The 19,779-nt window shown below is 47.2% G+C and overlaps 1 protein-coding gene across 1 annotated transcript; it reads left to right on the forward strand.

Moving 5' to 3' along the window:
• The first annotated feature begins 2,083 nt into the window (after positions 1 to 2,083).
• On the forward strand, positions 2,084 to 9,975 carry RGS16 (regulator of G protein signaling 16). The gene is made up of 5 exons (XM_005290751.4): positions 2,084 to 2,320; positions 3,738 to 3,839; positions 4,633 to 4,694; positions 6,191 to 6,357; positions 6,651 to 9,975. Exons 1-5 carry the CDS (start codon positions 2,280 to 2,282, stop codon positions 6,849 to 6,851), a joined length of 573 nt encoding a protein of 190 aa, XP_005290808.1. The 5' UTR covers positions 2,084 to 2,279; the 3' UTR covers positions 6,852 to 9,975.
• Positions 9,976 to 19,779: the final 9,804 nt, after the last annotated feature.

The following is a 19,779-nucleotide window of genomic DNA, read 5'->3' on the forward strand; positions in this document are numbered from 1 at the left end:
AAATATCAAGGGCAAGAGTCACTGGAATGCTCTGGATATTTCCGGCTGTTCCAGTGATCCAAAGCAGCTATAAACCCAGTATAATAGACCAGTTAAGTAACCCATTGCTACCAATGAATCTGGCCCCTTATTGTTTCATTGTATTTATTATTTCTGTATACTACTTCAGTTCTACTATTCCATTGCTGGACAGACAGACATAGCTAGGAAGATGAAAACGTGCTTCACGGGTTCTGCTAAAGCAGCTTAAATGAGCTGTTGTCCTGAGTTCGCTGCAGCAGACAGACTGAAATCTCCATCATGCTGTGTTGCTGCCGCCACAGACGCTGCAGCTCAGGCAGTCTAACGTGAGCGGCTGTCGTGGCAGATGCAGCCCATGACAGATGCAGAGGAGGGTAGTTAGCGTTTGTGAAAAATGTCCAACCTGGTGGATGGGCTCACAGTGGCCATGGGGCTGGTTGAGAGGCAGGCAGGAAGGAGCAGACGGGTTTAGAATCACCGCTTACAGATTTGTATTTGAAAGATGAGGAATGTAAGAGCCGTGATATTATGAACTCTGATGCCCAGAGAATTCAACGAAAACAGTGAACCACAAAGTGTTAATGTCCAAAAGCCGTCATGGTGACTGTAGTACTAGAGGGAGCAGGTGTTACTCAGAGAGAGAACTGCATTTCCCCAGCAGAGAGCTTTAGACTCTGCTTGTCTGTCTGTCATGTTTGTCCACCACAAGGGTTTTACACCTTCCTCTGATACTGGTCACTGCTTGAGACAGAATGTTGGTATGGCAATTGCATCCTATCCATCCATCTATCCTCTGCTATATCCCTGTTTCCCATTGATCTCTGTCTGCAGGTGTCTCTTGCTTCCCTTTCTCGCTCCGGCACTGCAGTACAATATGGCATATGAGATGGTGCAGCAGCAGGATGCTGATTCTTGAGCCGCACCTCTGTCAGAAGCTGTTTTATTACGCATTTGGCTGTTTCAGTGGAGCCCTTGGCATGGCCTTAGAGGGAGTGACGTTCTGCTTGTTATAACATTGTGGGAATGTGGGGGCACTATCAGGTTGCAGTACAGTCCCCTACCGTGATAAATTTTCAGAAAATTGACCTTCTTTTTCTACCTCTTTGCCCCATTCTCTTCAGCTCTTCTGTCTTGATCTCCTGCTCCATTCTCTCTTTCCCCTGATTTATTTTCTCTGTTCTTCTGTTCTCTCCTAGTCAGGTTCTTACATTGTGCCTATTACCATGGTATCTTCTCCTTCTCTCCCTTCACCACACGCAGAGCAGAATGAAACAGAGTCTGCAACTATGATCCAGTGTACACTACACATTGAACTATATCAGGTGATCTGGTTACGATAACTAAAGTTGTCCTTCCACACGGTTTTCAAAATATAGGTGAGGCCAAACCCTGTTTTAACAAGTGTCTCTGAGTTGTGCCACAGCTTGGACGTATAGCGTGATTTAGAGGCATGGTTAAAACACCATTTTGCCCTATTGACTATGCAAGGCAGACACTGGGCCTGTTTCACTCGCATGCTGCGGCTGCTTTGCACTGCTCTGGAGATTGTAAACCATTTAAACTGGGCTTATAGTTACTTATGCCAGAATGCTGCAAAATTGCCTGAATGTACTGGTGAATCTGGCCCATTGTGTAAACCCCCGTGAGGACAAGCACATTGTACCTGGTGTTCTCCCAACGTGCTCATATCTGTACTGCAGACAGGACTAAGTGGTCTCCAGCCAGTGGTACTTAGCTGATAACTGCTATGCTTTTCATATATTGTATATTAAACAGATTGTTTTATTTTAAGAAAAAGAAAAGCTTCCCATTCTCCACACACCTGTAACGGCATATCCTCCTTATTTCACGGCAGAAAGTCTAGGGGCAGTCACAATGCTAGAGGCTTCTGATGTTTACATAGCAGGTATAGTTTATAGGTGGAAATTAGTCTGTTTTTCCTGTTATCTGGGAACAGGTTAGGACTGTGATGTTCAAGGACAGCTCTGATTCTCCCCCACTTCCCTCTCAACACACACAAAAGAAACCCACCTAAACCATTATCTTTTCTTACTACTGTCAGAGCTTTTGGTTGGCTAGAGGCTGGAGTTGTGTGTGGCTAACCCCTCCCACTTCCCATGTGATATAAAGCACAGCTCCCAGGCACCGCTTCCAGGCTACAGCACAGGACTACATTAGCTGCTTGTTGCTTTCCAATCCAGTGACAAGGACTAAACCTGTTGTCAGCTACCTACCCTCCTGCTTGTCCAGTTCTCAGCATGTGCCGGGGTTTAGCTGCTCTTTCCACCTGCTTGGAAAGGTAAGAGTTTTTGAAATACTGGGACTCTGGGAAATAAAGGACTTGTTGATACAGAAATATTAGATTCAGTACCAGACCTTATGGCCCCTTTTGCATGGGCAATGATGCTGTGTTTGTAAAACTGGGACACGTGTTGTAGTTAAATCATAGCCAACAGTGGTTCAAGCAATATAGTTTAGCACTATAGTACCAGGGAGGAGGGGAATGCAGGGGTAAGCAATATGAAGGGGTAGTGCTGCTTTTATATTTTTTAAATGCTTGAGGTTTGTCTTGCTATTCCCTTCAATTGCAGAACTTGCTTCGCCCTGACAGTAGCAAATATATTTAAAATAAATATTTCTGCAGACACATTTCAAATAAACAATGATGTGGATGCAGAGTCTTGTGCTACTTGTTTGGCATTGAATCGATGATTTTTATAACAGTCCTCTGAGACGCCTTGTATAAGCAGTAGTATAAATAACATTTGACCTGTACCTTTTCTTCGGGATGGTACTCTAGGGAGAAGGTGATATAGCAGGTAGCTGTCTCTGTATTGTCGCAAAGATGCACTGGCAGGGAGGTATCTCAATACTGTCGCAGAGATGCTGTGGCATGGAGCTGTCTCTGTGCTGGCGCAGAGACGCCACTGCAGGCAGCTGCACCAGTACTGCCGCAGAGACCATGTGGCACAGAGATAGCTCAGTAGTGTTGCAGAGACACTGAGGCATGGGGCTGTCTGTGTAGTGTGGCAGAGACAGCAGGACAGGGAACTCTCTCAATACTGCTGTTGAGAAGAGAGCGGTTTCACTATTTTCCCTGACACTCCAGAGCAGAAGGAAAAAGTACTGAGGACAAGAGGATCAGGAGAGCAGAGCAGAGATTGACCAACAGACACCAGAGTGAAGAGGAAGCCAGAGGGATAATGAAAGGGCCAGACAGGGCAGGCAGCTGCCTCTATACTATACACTAACCAGACAAACACCTCCACACATGCTCTATATGTGTATACAGGAGAAGTGTATACAAGAAAACGATCTCCCAAGGAACTACTGAGAGTTTTCTAGTGGCTTCTGGTGGCAAAGGGTGGGATTGGCGAAGAAAGGTTTTAATTCATAAATAGGAACTCAATGACTAATACTAAAGATAACTGTGGGTTAAACCAATTACAGCAACAAGGGGCTGAAACTTCACTAGAGTCATGGAGCTGTGCCTGTTTCTATCAGTGTTTAATTTGACCCTGTGTATTCATGCTGGATTCAGACAGAGTGCTAGCTAATTGCATCCTGAGGCATTTTTCTGTAAGGATATAATGCTAACAAGCCTGTCCTAACAGGTCTTCCCTCAGTTTGATGAGCATGCACCTCTGCCCCCTAGTGGCCATTCCTTGCCTCTTAGAATCTATTCCATACCCATCTGCTCCTCTTCTGTCTTTCAGAGCCAAACAACTCAAGACTCGTTTAGGGATCCTGCTTCATAAGCCAGAGTTGGGACATGAGGCTGAGAGCTTCAGCACGTCTGAGCAGGGCACCAAACTGAGGTAAGCCACGCCTGCCTTTTCCCCCAACTCAGCACAGGTCCCCTGCTGCTGTACATGGGTAGACATAGGCAGGAGAGCACAGCAGCAGAGCACTGTATCATGGAAGAGTTATATTGGTCCCCAAAGGCTGCCCTGGGATTGGATCATGTTCATGCCCCTCTCCATATGAGGAAGAAAGCACAATATATCAGCAGAACTCGCAACTCTTCACCCACTAAGCCACACCCCCAAATTTTCAGAGGGGAATGTTTATTACCCAGCTCTACCAGTCATAAAACCAGACTGGACAACAGGAGCCCTAGCGAGTGGCATCTGGGACACAGTGTGGTGTCCCAGGTTCAGGCTAGACACCAGAGTGGATTTAACTGATTACTGGAGTCCCCCAACCAGCTGCTGGACTCTATCTGTGGACTGTAGTCAACCTTAGAACCAGGACCCTGAAGGCAAACTCTTTGCCAGAGCTTGTACCAGCTGGAATTGACTCCTTTGAATATCTATATAGAAAAACAACTGGCCATAGCTACACTATGGAGCTAAGATCTGGTGAGTCATCTGGGAGAGTAAGAGAGGGAGAAAGAAAGAGAAAGGAAGGAGAAGACCCAAGAGGTAATGAGATTGCTGGGTCTCTTACTTTAGTTTTCTATAGAGTGTTGCAATCCTCTCCTCTTCCCCTAAACACAGTAGCCTCTGTCATGGAGCTTTTCTATCCCTGAGAATTTGGCCAGATTGAACACTTGTTAGAGTTTGTTTCCATAAAACAAGGTTAATACTTAACTTAACTTTTCCTCTCCAGAAACTCCTCAGAGGAAGTACTAGAATGGAAGAAGTCCTTTGATCACCTGCTGAAGAGTAAAAGTGAGTATGAGTCTCTTGTATGACAGAATGAAGGGGGAAGTACACCAAGACTGAGTGGGAGGGGAGACTAAGGGTTAACAGTGTACGTAAGTTCAGAATAATAGGTAATGTTTGTCCATTCTCAGACTAGAATAAAAGAAAGGTCGGTCTTTAAGAACTGCTTCCTTCTCCCTCCTAAGAGTGCTGCTTTGATGCAAAGAGGACAGTGGAGCAGATAACTGTCTGAACAAGCTGGGTAAAAACCAAACAGAATTGCTGCATGGCCAAGTAGGGTTGCCATTTTTCAGGCGTGGTCCTCTTTCTGGCAGAGACGTTGCATCACGTCATGTTGTTGGGGCATAAAAGTTATCATGCTGATGTTATGTCAGTGGGATGTATCACTTTGTCAAAACCTGGACTGTAAATTGTCATGCAAGCTAAGGTTATTACCCATCTCAGTTTCAATGGACATTCAGTAGAGACCCATGAAAATGGATATTGTTCTTCAACTTTGGGGTTGAGAGGCAATGCTACCACTTGTACTATTCAGAATTTTCTTAGAGAGGGAGAATTCAACAGCTTCCCTCCAGAACGGTAGGAAATGCCCAGCAGTGGAGAAGTACTGATTCTGTGTGATTTTTAGTACATCCATCCTGCCATCCAGACTGTCTGTACTTGCAGAAGTACTGGCTGTGCTATGCACTAGAGTCCCAGTAAGAAAATCTCTCTCACACACAAACACATACGTAAGTACTTTTCAGGGATACACTTTGCAATCAGGTGGGGATTATCTCCTTCCTACATGGCCGCAGTGCCCAGGAGTTGGACTATTAAATAAGTGACATGAGAAATCTTCAAACTAAAGTGGACTGAAAATGTTACTGACATGATAGAAATGACTCCACAGAGGAGAGGCCCTTCTCTACTGATGTGCTCCTTGTTTCAGCCTAACCCAAACTTTGTCACCCATTTTGGTTAACAAATACATTCAGTGGTGTGACTTCATAGACTCTCTTGAACATGGGGCATGTGTGCTTCTGCACTGCTTGTGACTTGTTCCCTGTACAATTGAGTCAAGAAGAAGGAGAAAGTCACCACTCAGATCTGCTCAGATACTCGTGGAGGGCATATAAATTCCTAGATAGATCTCTGTAGATCTATCTATCTGTTCCAAAGCCACAGGGAATACACTCTGGAGAACCATTATAGAAGGTCAGACATGCAGAACATGCTGGAGACACAGGGTATGCCCCATTCCATGCTTGTCTGTGGGAAAGTGGTTTATTGGAACCCAGAGGCCAACAAACAATCTGAGAAGGGTGGAATCTGTCCAGGGTGAAGTAGAATATTATGTCATGGTCTGAACTCCAAGAGAGACTTTTCAATAATGCTAAATTACTCAATAAGCAAGATATATTTTAAAACCTGGTAGCATTCCTTATCTCCCAAAGCTGTATGAAGCTGCTTCCTTTTCCCATTCTTCCATCCCTAAATCTAATTTTCCTTTTTCTTCTCAGGTGGGGTGGCTACATTCCATGCCTTCCTGAAGACAGAGTTCAGTGAGGAGAACCTTGAGTTTTGGTTGGCTTGTGAGGAGTTCAAAAAGTCCCGGTCAAAAACTAAACTGTCATCCAAGGCCCACAGGATCTTTAAGGAGTTTGTTCAAAATGAAGCACCTAAAGAGGTCAGAATTATTTCTAGCTTTGCATTTTATGGTATTGGTGTGGAATTGAGAACTGTTTCACTTATTTAACATAAGTTTGTGACAGTAATGTGCTTTCCCCGCTCAGACAATGGGAAAATTAGTTCCCACACACCAAGCGCCATCTTATATGGAAGACACATCATGTGATTTCCCAGACCATACATAATATTTAGTCATGCCCCCATTTTATTTATGGAGGGAAATCATTTCCCTCTCCATATGGTAATGTTCCCACACCAAAAGAATATTATATGTCCTGTCCTTCCTCACAGGTGAATATTGACCATGAAACCAGAGAAATAACCCGGAAGAACCTGACAGCTGCTACTTCTTCTTGTTTCGATGCTGCACAGGCAAAAACCCGCACTTTGATGGAGAAGGATTCCTATCCCAGGTTCCTGAAATCTACCTCCTACCAGGACTTGACAGAGCAAATCACCAGCCATAGCACCAGCAAGCGGTTGCATACCTGATCCAAGTCACCTGCACTGCCAGAAACTGGGGGGTGAGGGGAAGAGCCACATAGTGAAGCAAAGGTAGAGGAGGCAGGAGCCTGAGAAACAGCGACTGAGGCAGAAAGAGCTCTGAGCAGTGGGGTTTTGGCTAAAGTCCTGGGATTTTAGCCTTATCAGGATCCCAAATGCTTCAATGTACCTCTGAGCTGTAGTGAGAAGCACCGTCCCCCATCACTGGCATGGGAGATGGTGAAATGGGAACTGTTGGGAGAGAGATATGGGTGGACAGTTTCTTATATGCAAGCAAGCGCTCCAGTGACGGGTAGTGGGGGAAAAAAGTATGCAAGAAGAGACTTGCACTAAAAGCAGAGAGAGAGAGAGAGAGAGAGAGAGAGAGAAGGGAGCTGGATGAGAGGCTCCACCTGAGTGGCAGGTTCCATTGAAAACAGGGCAGATTCAATTCCCCCCCCCAAACTGTCCACCATCTGATGTTGAACTTTGTGCAGACAGACAGACGTGCATAAAGAGAAAGCCTCAGTCTGCTCTCAAGACCTTGCCTCTGTACCGACACAAATTACAAACTATACATAGCACTCAGAAGTTTGCAATTTCCACAGTGCTGGGGCCAATGAACCCAAACTTGTCTGCATGTTCCTGCACCAGCTGTAATTTCCAGCATCTCAAATCATAAAGATGCAAGCACAATTTTGGGTTTTCAGCCACAGGAGTCCTGCATCTGCTTTGTTTTGATTGAGAGATTTCAGGTTCTATTCTGCCCTCTCCAATGCATGCTCTGGGTGATCCTTTACACCTCCTTCCAATAAGACATCAGCATAGCATGAACATTTCCCCCCCCCCCCATATAAACTACATGAGCTCATGTTTTGGTCCTCTAGATCATTGCGTGCAATCTTGGATTGCATGCCCCACTTTTTTTATTGTTGATAAAATTTCATAGATGAGCACAGCACTTTACAAAGTATATACTTTGGATAAGCCCTTGCCCTGAGGAGCTTACAACTGAAATTGGATTTATTGTAGATACCACAGTCCTTAGATACCATGGTGACAGGCACTACATAAAAACCCAAGAGAAGTAGGTAGAGAGAATTCCAGTACAGTCAAAGGATGAAGCACAAGAGTGGCAACAGCCAGAGTCCTAATTGGTCAGGGCTGGCATTGTTTTTTCAGAAGACATGGGAAAGGGGAGGGTTAATAGATTTATTGTATGAGTGTGAAATTGGAGAGTGATGTTTAAAAAGGCCCAAAGGGCCAGATTTTTAAAGGTATTTAGGCTACTAACTCCCATAATTTATCATTTGTGTTTTCATCTGCAAAATGTGCCCTTTGGTGATTGTGCCGGGGCTCCTCTTTTTATGTGCCTTCTTCAAATACAGAAGCTCACTAAGACCATGCCTCCTCCCCTGTGCCTCTGCCTCAGCTGCCGTGAAAGGAGCCCTGCAAAATATAGAATAGGAGAGAGACCTCTTCTCCGCACAATCTTCCCCTAAGAGGCTCGTGGAATTTGTTTCTCATGCATGTGCCTACAGAGAAAGTAAAATAGGTCCTTGAATGAAATGTGGAAGAGGAAATATAGAGATTTCCCTTGGTTTTAAATCTGGGCTTAAATCCTCTACCTGGTGAAATCAATAGGCAGAATACTGAGCAGGTTACTTGCATTTAGTGATCCACACAAAATAGAGTTCTGTGAGATGAAGCTAAGCATACAGCTCGGAGACAGTGAAAGTGGTTGGAAGAACCCATTTAACCAGAAGTTGCTGCCCAAGGCTTCTCTGAGGGGCTTGTAGAACATTTCATTTGCTGAGATTTCTGGCACAAGACTTGATTTTCAGAATCCTACCCTGATTAGGTATTCACAGATCCAATAGCTGGATTAGATAATTATTCAGACTCTGAGGGTGCAGCCACACTGGTGCTAGCAACAGTATAAATACTAGTGTAGATCAGGCTCAGGTGTTTTCATTGAAAACCTGCCTTGAGCAAACTTTCCTGGTAAGACAAAAGCATAGTGCAATCTTACCTGAAGCAATTCATTCACAGAAGCCAAATCCTGAGATCGTTACTCATTCTTTGCCCAAACAACCTCCTCTTGACTTCCATGAGCATTTGCCTGAGTAAGGACAGAGAATTTGCCCTGGATCATTAGTGGTGTCCTCCTATTGCAATTTGTCTGGCCAGTGGCTTCAAGAATCTCAAGAACTAGTGGCTGGACTCTCTTCTGCATCCTCCTCTCTTCTTCCTTCCCATTCTACCTCTGAGTCTTCATGAGTTCCAGCTGGGTTCTCAGGAGATTCTAGCTGCTTTAATATTTATTATTTATTTTTTCACAACTGGAACTAGCTTCATAATGCTATTGAGATACACATTGTTCTGATTGCATGGCTAACACAATATCATGATGATGATGATTAGAAAATAAAACAAAAAAAAATTGAGATGGCTTCCCTATTGTCTTTGTTTTTAAATTACACTCTTTTTGCATTGGTAATCGTGGGACATAAATTGTAGTTTATGGCAACATCGCACATGGGTTGCATGTCACTCACAATGTTGTTTTAAAAAATAATTACACTACCAGAAGCAGACACACTAAAGGAATGGACTGTGGAGGGGGACAACATTTTTCACGAGATAGCTGTCTTATTTAAGAGAAATTAACCAGTCCCAAAGATGATGAAAGTAATTATTAAGCTTAAGAACATGTTCATTAATAATATTTAGCCCTGTTATAGCACTTTTCATCTTCAAAGCAGTTTGCAAACATTTACAATTCACAACTCCTGTATGAGATTGATGAAAAGTACTACTATTCCCATTTAACACGGGGGGAACCAAAGCAGGAGAAAGTAAGTAAACTAGGTTTGCCAGGTGTCCCGTTTTTCAACTGGAACACCTGGTTGAAAAGGGACCATCTTCAGCCTGGTGAAAATGAGCAAGTGAGTGAGAGTGAGCGACAGGGAGGGAGGATGGATGGAGTAGCAGGGCGGAGCCTCAAACTCTCCAAGTTCAGAGGGAGTTGGTGTCAGATAGAATTGTAACTCTGGAGTCCCAGCTGCTAAGCCTGTGCTAACACCACTAGGCCAGACTGCTCCTTCTCATTAAAAATGTCCTTTACCAGCAACTATTTCTTTAAATCTTCTATTTTACACACACACACACACACACACACACACACACACACACAAAACCCACAACCTAACCCTTGAAATATTAATGTACAGAATCCAAAATTCAACTCAGTGATACATTATGAAGTATGACCATTCCTTTCCTATTCTAACTCTCTGCTGCTGCTGCCAAGTGCCCATTTGAGGTATAGATTTTTTTTTTTAATTTCCCATTTTCTATTTACTTTTTTATTAAATGTAATTTTCCTTAATGAGTCAGATAAATTAGATTCATTGTACTTGGATCCTGGCTTATTTTTGCCTAAGAGAGGAAAGAAGTTTGAGAGAGGTCAGGATTTTCAATAAAATAGTGTTAAAGCAGAAAAAAAAATACTTTTCAGTTAGGAGCTTTGATTTAAAAAGAAATCAAAGTAACTGTGTTTCTTAATACTCGTTAAAGGTTAATCTGAAACTGAGTTATTGTAGACAATCTTTAAATAGAACAAAATATTTAAATTACCATAGAAGAAAAGAAAATATTTAAGAGGCAACTGAAATCTTTAAGAGTCTGAAGAATAGTCTCTAAAAATTAAGGGAGTGATATAGGGCCAAATTCTGTTCTCAATTATTGTCAGTGGAATTCTTCCAAATTTACACTAGTAAATTTACACAGGGCAAAATTTAACCCTATATGAGCGATACTCAAGTAAAAACTAAAGGTTGTCAGGTAGCTCTTTTTACATATTAGGTAGTTAGGGATAAATTTGCTACTGGTAAATAGAGTCAATGGAGTTACACACCCATTCATGCTAGCAGTGAATTTGACTCCCCATTTTTCTTTTAAAAATATGGGGTCTAATCCATCCCTGGTGTAACTTCAGTGAAATCACTGGACTGGGAGTAATTTGGTCCTTGGTGAACAATGTTCTTTCCACTGTGGCTGAAATCACATTATCAAGTTTGCAGTCTGATTTCATGTCACAGTTCTAGCAAGATTCTCTGGAATAAAAGCAGACCAGTATATTCATGGAATCCATGCTGGAACTCTGCAAGTGATAATCATGGAAACAGCCTTTGCTAGCAAAATCCAATCTTAATTTTCTTAGGGCCTTAAAGCTTTGAAAGCACTAAAAAGACTGGAGAAATATAATCAAAACCCTTATGTTAGTATTTCATTTGGACATGGTGATTATGTTTGATTCCAGTAAAGTCTGACAGTTTCCCAGGGAAAGGGCTGTGAATTTGGAATCAGAAAACAAAATTTGGTTCCGGGTTTTGAAAACTCAGAAACAAACTCAAATCTCAGAACCAGGACCCAGCGAAAGAACTTCAGCCTTCTGTGTTTGACATTCCCATGAGAACCTTTACTTGGTGCTTTTCAAAATCACAAGTGGGCGTGACTGGTCCTGGGAACTGTATTATCATGTTGACCTTCTCTAAGACCTGAGAAGAACATTGTGTAATTTTTGCCTTCAGAAAAAAGTCCCTGTAATTCACCCTTTGCTCAAAGTTAGGGCTACCATATGTCCGGATTTCCCCGGACATGTCCGGCTTTTCGGTCTATAAATAGCTGTCCAGGGGGGATTTTTAAAAATCTAAAAATGTCCGGGATTTCCCCCCGGTCAGCTATTTATAGACAGAAAAGTGGCGGCCAAGCACCACTGGGCACCCTAAGCCCTTTCCCGGCTCCCCCCATCCGCTGCAGCCTTACCACGCTATCCAGCCCCGCAGCTGTCTTCCCCCTTCTCCACTCCCCTGAACGCACCGCCCACCTGCTCCTCCCCCTCCCCTGCTTCCCGCCAATCAGATCTTCGCGGGAAGTCTGAAAAGAAGCAGGGGCAAGCGGGAGGCAGCAGCAGGTAAGCTGGGGCCGGGGGGTGAGAATAGGAGAGCTCCGGGGAGGCGCGGCCCTGGCCGAGCGGCTCCCTCCGGCCCGGGCTGAGCGGTGCCTGGCGGCCCCAGCGTCTCTGGTCCCGGTTCCGGCCGAGCGCCGGCCCGGGCCCGGCCCCCAGCAGCACTGGCTCGGGCCCCAGCAGCGCCGGCTCGGGCCCCAACAGCGCCGGCCCTGGTTCCGGCCGAGTGCGCTGGCCCAGCCCTGGCTGAGCACCTCTGGCCCGGCCCCAAGCCCCGCAACCCCGGCCAGAGTGCAGCCCGATTCCTGGGCTCTTTAAAGCTGGCCCTGGTCAGGGGACAGGGAGCGGGGGTTGGATGGGTCGGGAGTTTGGGGGGGGCTGTCCGGGGGAGAGGGGTTGGGACAGTCAGGGACAGGGAGTTAGATGGGTCTGGGGTTCTGGGGGGGCTGTCAGGGGGGCAGGGGTGTGGAGAGGGGTTGAGGCAGGCAGGTAGCAGAGGGGGTTGGATGGGTCAGGAGTTCTGGGGGTCCTGTCAGGGGGCGGGGAGCAGTTGGATAGGGCATGGGAGTCCCCGGGGGTCTGTCTGGGGGCGGGGGTGTGAATATGGGGTGGAGGTGTGGATAAGGGTCGGGGCAGTCAGGGGACAGGTAGGGTCGTAGGGGGTTCTCAGGAGGGGGCAGTCAGGGGACAAGAAGCAGGGCGGCTTAGATAGGGGGTGGGGTCCTAGGGGGCAGTTAGTGGCAGGGGTCCCAGGAAGGGGCAGTCAGGGGACAAGGAGCAGGGGGGGTTGGGGGTTCTGAGGGGGGCAGTCAGGGGGAGGGAAGTGGGAGGGAGTGGATGGGGGCAGGGCAGGGGCAGGGCTAGAGCGGGGCTCCTCCCCCCCCCCCCAGTGTCCTCTTTTTTGCTTGTGGAAATATGGTAACTCTATCAAAGTTCTGAAGACATCACATTCTGCTGAGCTGACCTGTGTGCTCTCTCAGTCCCCTTTGAGAGATGGCTTCTGTGATTCACACCCATTCCTGTTTCCATTCACCCCTCCCCATTCTCACTCCCATTCCCAGAGCTAGCCAATTCACCTCCTCCCATCCCCGGCCCAGAACTTTCTTGACTGGAGAGTACTATTAAATAGCTGGGGGGAAAAATCTTGGAAACACATAAGAGCATGGAAAACCTCACAGTCAACATTGCAAAAAACACATATCGAATCAGTGAGGGGAGATCCCCAAAAGTTTAGGAACTGAGAGTGGTTAGGATACGTAGCCTCAAGTTCAGAAGGTTTTGCAAAACTGCAGAGCCCCCACCCCACCAGGCTCTGTGACCTTTCCAAAACAATCATTCCTCCCAACAGACCTTGGCTTCTCATACCTTTTGTAATTTTCTTTGGGGGAGCCAAGTGGCCTGCCACTCCCAGCTGGTGTGATTGAGGGAGTACCATCAGTCCACACTCCCTTACAGCATTTGGTGAGACATTGCTTGTCATTCCTCCATCTTCTTTGTGAGGCATGTGTCTCTCTTTCTCTTTCACTCCCCTTCTGAGGGTCCAACCTCTCCTTCTTTCCATCTGCCCTGTCCGCGACACAGCCGGAACCCTCTCTCCTCCCTGCCGTGCCCTCTTGTTACTGCCCTGGGATGCATGTCTGCCTTTCCTTATTTCTATTCCAGTAGCGTCCAAACCATGCTAGGCTCTGCACTGACTTATAGGAAGACAAAGTCCATGCCCTATAGTCTGAAAAGACACAAAGCGGGATGAGGGGTAGGGGAAGGGGCACAGCGTACAAGCAGGTTGATGGGGCAGTGATAGGCACACTTCTCATTAGTGCCTCAATGAGCAAGGGGGGTTGTGTTGTTTAGGGGGGGGTTAACATGGGCTAGTGATAATAGGGTGGGGATGGCTTTGGGGGAGTGGAGAAGTGGGGAGGGGACAGATGGAAGGGAAGAAAGCAGAGATGTAGGAAGGAGTATGGAGGAGATTCAAGTGGGCAGGAACAATGAGGCCCTGAAGCAGGCAGGGTCAGAGAGAGGCAGGGGATCTCAGCATTAACAGCCAATTAGTAAAACATGTTTCAATGACCACGGGGCTGGTAGGAGCTAGAGGCCTTGGCTGGTGCTGGCTGTCCCTGCTGACGACCAAGGAGCTTCAAGGGGCTCGTGTCCCCTCCAGCCTCCCTTGTCCCTTCTTGCCCCATCCCCTCTCTGCTCCTCAGGCTGATGCATCCCGACTGTTTTTTCTCCTCCCCTCACTGCCCTGGAGCCAGCAGGGGAAACTGAGAGCACAGGAGAGATTGTCTTCATGCTCCCCACACTGGCACCAGGCCTCTCAGCAGCCCATGGTGGCCTGGAGGAGCAATCACAAAGAATGCCCTGCCTGGTCCCGCCACCTGCTCGATGAGTAAGGGGATGGGCAATTGCGTGATGCTTGGCTGGTCTGGGGCCAGGCCTCCATGGGCTGGGACCTGGGAGGCCACTGGGAACAAGTGTCCATGGTTGTTTGCCTGTGTGGTCCAGGGACAGGTCTGGAGTCTTCTCTTCCACATGCCCTGAGATTAGCTCTCTTCCCCCAGCCCTGAGGGGTCTCCCATGCCCTGCCCTATGCTCAGAGATTCCCCCCAAGCCCTGGAGTATTCTTTTCCCTTGCATCCGTCTTCCCTTCCCCTGTTGGCAGTGGCGGATTAGCCACTGGGCAAATGGGGCCTGGGCCCAGGGGCCCTGGCCAATTGGGGCACCCCCGCACCCCAATCTGCTCTCCCTGCTCACCTGGCGCTCCTGCCGGGGAGCAGAGTCAGGGCACAGAGACTTGCCCCACTCTCCTGGCGCTCCTGCTGGGGAGTGGGGGAAGCCCCTGCATCCCATCCCCGCTCCCCAGCAGGAATGTTGGGCGGGGGGACTGTAGGCAGAAGAGGTGGGGTGGGGCCCCCACTTGCTCTGGGCCAGAAGCCCAGAAACCTCTAATCTGCCTCTGCCTGTTGGCTCCTCTCCTTGCCTCCCCTCAGTGCTTTCTCTCCCTCCCCTTCCTTCTCTGAACTCGCTTCTTCTCTCCACTCTGGCTTAGTGCCAGCATCAGCATGTGAATGAGGCTGATGATAGTTGCCTCTTCCTGCTGGCTTCTCTTGATGCAGCAGAAGCAGAGGCATTGCTAGGAGCAGAGAGCACAGTGAATAGCCAGATAAAGCAGGAGAGAGAGAAAAATGCAGCCACAGGGGAACTTCAGTCCCCATTGCTTGGGACTGGGAAGCAGCTACCTGAATTAGAAGATAGGCCAGAACACTGGGACTTTCCCCACCTGCAGACAGCACTGCTGGTAGCTGCAGGAAGGTGGCTTCAATGTAGTAAGAGCACAGCTCTTACCCTCACTGTATAATATCCATTACTCAGCACCCAAATGCAGAGGTTTTCAACCTTTTTCTTTCTGAGGCCCTCCTGAACATGCTATAAAAACTCCATGGCCCACCTGTGCCATAACAACTGTTTTTCTGCATATGAAAGCCGGTGCTGGCATTAGGGGTAGCAAGCAGGGCCACTGTCCAGGGCCCCACAAAGCTAAGCTGCTTAAGCTTAAGCCCCACGTGGCAGGGCTCCAGCTTTCTGCCCTCGGCCCCAGTGAGTCTAATGCTGGCCCTGCTTGGTGTACCCCCTGACACCTGCTTGCAGCCCCCCAGGGCACCGCGGACCTCTGGTTGAGAACTGCTGCCCCTAATGTATGTGGTGATTGGCACTGCAAAGAAAGGAATAACATCTGTTTGGAAAGGTGCCTGAGGGATATAAGTATAGAGTGGTCAGGATCCAGAGAGGGGGCATAGTTAAGGTTGTTTGCTAAATCCAAATTTCCTAGTGTTCAAAGATTTATTTACTGAAAACTTTACCTTAAGCTTTCCTGGCTTTCATCACTTGTTTTATAACCCACCATCACCATCTACAGTTTCATGTTTATTTGTGTATTTGCTTACATCCGGGTGTGGCTTTGTGTGGGTGCTCATGATTATGTGCATCTGCAAATTATACATGCTTCTGTATCCCCATGTATACACACATATGAGCATATGCATGTGTTTTTGTACATGGTATTTATATATGTGTATGAACTTAGATGTGTGTGCATGCATGAGTGCATGATTTCATATGTATTTGCATGTCTGTGTCTATGCACATGTGAGTTTGTGCATGGGCATTGTATTAATTTAGATGGAGTATGCGGCCCAAAGAGTAAAAGGTGTTAACATGACCTAGTTATTGTCCGACATATAACAATTTTCAACGGGGTTCAGTATGCAGAGGCCTCAGCCTGCTTAGTACTACGGCAAACAGACCATTAAATATCTTTTTAACCTTTTATTAAAAAGATAGAAAAGAAGAAAAACAGTTAATGTTTGAATTGTAAAGTATTAAGTAGGCCTTTCATTTTCACAATATCCCTTGTTCCCTTTCCCTGGAGAGAGTTTTGGAGCAATACCTGACACACACAGTCCCATTTGACAGCCTCTAGATGGTATTAAAGATGTCAATAACTGTCCTTTTTTGGCAAAAAAGAAAAACGTAGTTGAGATGGGCTGAAGTTGCTGTTGCTAGGGAGGCCACTATGGTTTTGGTGCCCGACCCCTGTGCTGTGTATTCACTGTCAGGTTTGGCCTCCCTCTCACCTGAGGAGGCAGGTCCTTTTGTTCCCACGGGCTCTGCCCACCAATCCCAGTTATTAAATAGGCTGGCATTATATTTACTTTTTGTTTAAAAGCATAAAAGACAACTTGTTGTGAGGGGAGTCCTAGCTTCAACGCCAGCATTGGCTCTTTAATCTTTCTTCCCCAGAGAGCAGCTTTCCAGCTCTCTCTTGAGATCTGTCTTTGTAGTGGGGATTGAAAACTAACTAAACTGGGCCTTTTTCTTTTAAATGTGGCAAACATAAGTGCAGGAACCCAGGTAACAGCTGGATGAGTGACAGGCCCAGGTATACAGTTGTATATACCTCTACCTCGATGTAACGCTGTCCTTGGGAGCCAAAAAATCTTACTACATTACAGGTGAAACCACGTTATATCGAACTTGCTTTAATCCACCGGAGTGCGCAGCCCCGCCCCCCTGGAGCACTGCTTTACCACGTTATATCCAAATTCGTGTTATATCGGGTCGCGTTGTATCGGGGTAGAGGTGTAGTTGTTTTATAAGCAGTTGTTTCACTAGAAGCTGTAGAGACATTTATGAGGTGTATTTAATGCATCCAGTTGTTAATCTCATAAATTTTCATTTTAATGCTACATCATTATGAGAGTCTGGAACTATTTCTATGTAGTATGGAAACCAGGGAGCTGATCTTGCAAAAGCTTACAATTGTAAGTGTAAGCAGAGTCAGGATGAGCTCTACCCTGACATCTGGTGGTGAATTATGGCGAGTGTGGAAAAGAACTCCAGGGGCTGATCTTGTTTGCATAGGCACACCCACTCGCCTGGCACGAAACAACAGCAACTCAAAGTGGTTACTTTGGCTGGTGTGGGATCCCCAGTTTCTTTGTTATTGGGGCAGGAAGAATAAAGTTTTGTTACCCTGATTCTGTGAATCAAGGGCAGTGAACCTGTTGTATGACAGAAGGACTGAGTGAGTCCTTCACCATTACCTAAGTAGCACTTGCTTGACAAGGGGCATGGGTTACAAAACCCAGTGAATAGAGAGAGGATGGGGACAGGTATTTGTACCTGATGGTATGGGTCCCTCTCTGAGGAGTTGAAACACCAATTGCACTACCTCCTCTCTCCACTGTTGAATATCAGAGCTAACTTTGATTCTATTAGAAGTCTAGTTACAGACTGCTGAACTGAATTCAATTAGTGCCAATGGTGCACTAGTACTGGGGCTCCCCTACTATGAGCTGAAATTGCAAAAGAGCTGAGATCATTGAGGCTGTGTTAACTAGTGGGGGAGCCTGAAGCTATAATGCTAAGCGGCTGGTGGAGCAGCTAGCAGAGTGGATCCTTGCGGGACGGTTGGAGTGGAGCTGAGCGACTCACAGGTCGGTGAGTGCAGCGGAGTGGCTGGAGGAGCAGCTAGCAGAGCGGAGCGGAGCCTTGTGGGAGTGGCCCAAGGGACGGCTGAAGTGGAGCAGAGCTGAGTGGCTCACAGGTCGGTGAGCAGAGTGGAGCAGCTGCCAGAGCAGTTCGTGGGACGGTGGGAGCAGCTCACGGGACAGCTGGTGGAGTGGAGCGGCTCGTGGTGAAGGCTGTGGCGGAACCCCGTCGGCCTCAGATCACGTAAGGTGCCCCTTAACGCCCTGTGTGCCCCCCCCGAACTCTGGGGCTGCACTGACCAGGGACAGAGACTTTGGGGGGTTGTTGGACTTTTGGGACTTTGGTGATCCTTGGGTTGCTGGTTTCAAGAACCCAAGGGAAAAGACACAGCCCAACTTGCTGGGGTGGGTTTTTTTTGCTCATGGTTTGTGTTATGAATCCTGTTTGTGGTGTTTTTTCCAATTTAATGCTGATGTCGTTTACCTCATGTTATTAAACATTTTTTTGTTACACTCAGACTCCGTGCTTGCGAGAGGGGAAGTATTGCCTCTTAGAGGCACCCAGGGGGTGGTATGTAATTGTCCCAGGTCACTGGGTGGGGGCTCGAGCCGGTTTTGCATTGCGTTATTGAAGCGGAACCCCTAGATACAGAACCCGGCCCTTGTTGCTGCCAACTTAGATGGGCAGAAGGGTTACATAAGTAATCCTGAATCCTGTGAGTAGGCTCACTGAAGCCAAAGGCAGTACTGGCATGAGTAAGTATTACTTATTGTGACGGGGCAAGGCCAGACGGCTACAGTAAAGTAGTGAGGAATAGGTATGTTAGCCCCAGGCTAAACAAATCCCTGGTACCATGGTAACCAAATGGCAGTTGCTCCAGGTTAATCAAGGGTATGTCTACACTACGGGATTACTCCGAATTTACAGAATTTGATTTTGGGCAACCGATTGTATAAAGTCGAGTGCATGCGGCCACACTAAGCACATTAATTCGGCGGTGTGCGTCTATGTACCGAGGCTAGCGTCGACTTCCAGAGCGTTGCACTGTGGGTAGCTATCCCATACCTATGCCATAGTTCCCGCAGTCTCCCCCACCCGTTGGAATTTTGGGTTGAGATCCCAATGCCTGATGGGGCCAAAAACATTGTCGCGGGTGGTTCTGGGTACATCCTCTCCCTCCCTCCATGAAAGCAATGGCAGACAACCGTTTCGTGCCTTTTTTCCTGGGTGAACTGTGCAGATGCCATACCACAGCAAGCATGGAGCCCGCTCAGCTCAAGACAGCAGCCATGAACATTATAAACACCTCCCGCATTATCGTGCAGTTTATGCTGAACCAGGACCTGAAAAACCAGGCGAGGAGGAGGCGGCTACAGCAGCGCGGCAATGAGAGTGATGAGGACATGGACATGGACACAGAATTCTCTCATACTGTGGGACCCGGCACTTTGGAGATCATGTTGTTAATGGGGCAGGTTTTAGCCGTGGAATAGGGAGGGGGAAAATAGAGTGAGACTGGTCACCGAATAGGGAGCCTGCCACGTTTGCTAGAGAACTCCCATAGCCAGGGGGAGCTCAGCCTGAGGCAGTTGCTAACCTTTTTCTTCCATGCGCTCCCATCCTTGTTTGGGGCAGATTGGCATGACAAACTCAATATGGGCGAAGGCTCTAGAGGGCTTCTTCCAGTCAGAAACCTGCGGTGGGACCTGGGAAGCGCTGGCAGCGACTAGAGACAAGGAGACTTTAAATTGGGCTCTGGAACGACTCCAGGAGCGAGCTGAACTGCTGGGAGCAGTAAGATTGCTTAGGCGTGGGGGCTCCTGGAGGGGAGCCCAGGGCAAGAGACTCAAAACTACTGTGGCTGAGCCCGAGCACAGGGTCAGCCAGCTACAAGGACCAAGATGGGAGCTGAGTAGCTTAGGTCCCAAATCTCTGCTAATAATGTGTATAAGGTTTGGATGTCCATAGGCCATT

The sequence above is a fragment of the Chrysemys picta genome, chromosome 8 (genome assembly GCF_011386835.1).
Source record: "Chrysemys picta bellii isolate R12L10 chromosome 8, ASM1138683v2, whole genome shotgun sequence".
Classification (NCBI taxonomy): Eukaryota; Metazoa; Chordata; order Testudines; family Emydidae; genus Chrysemys; species Chrysemys picta.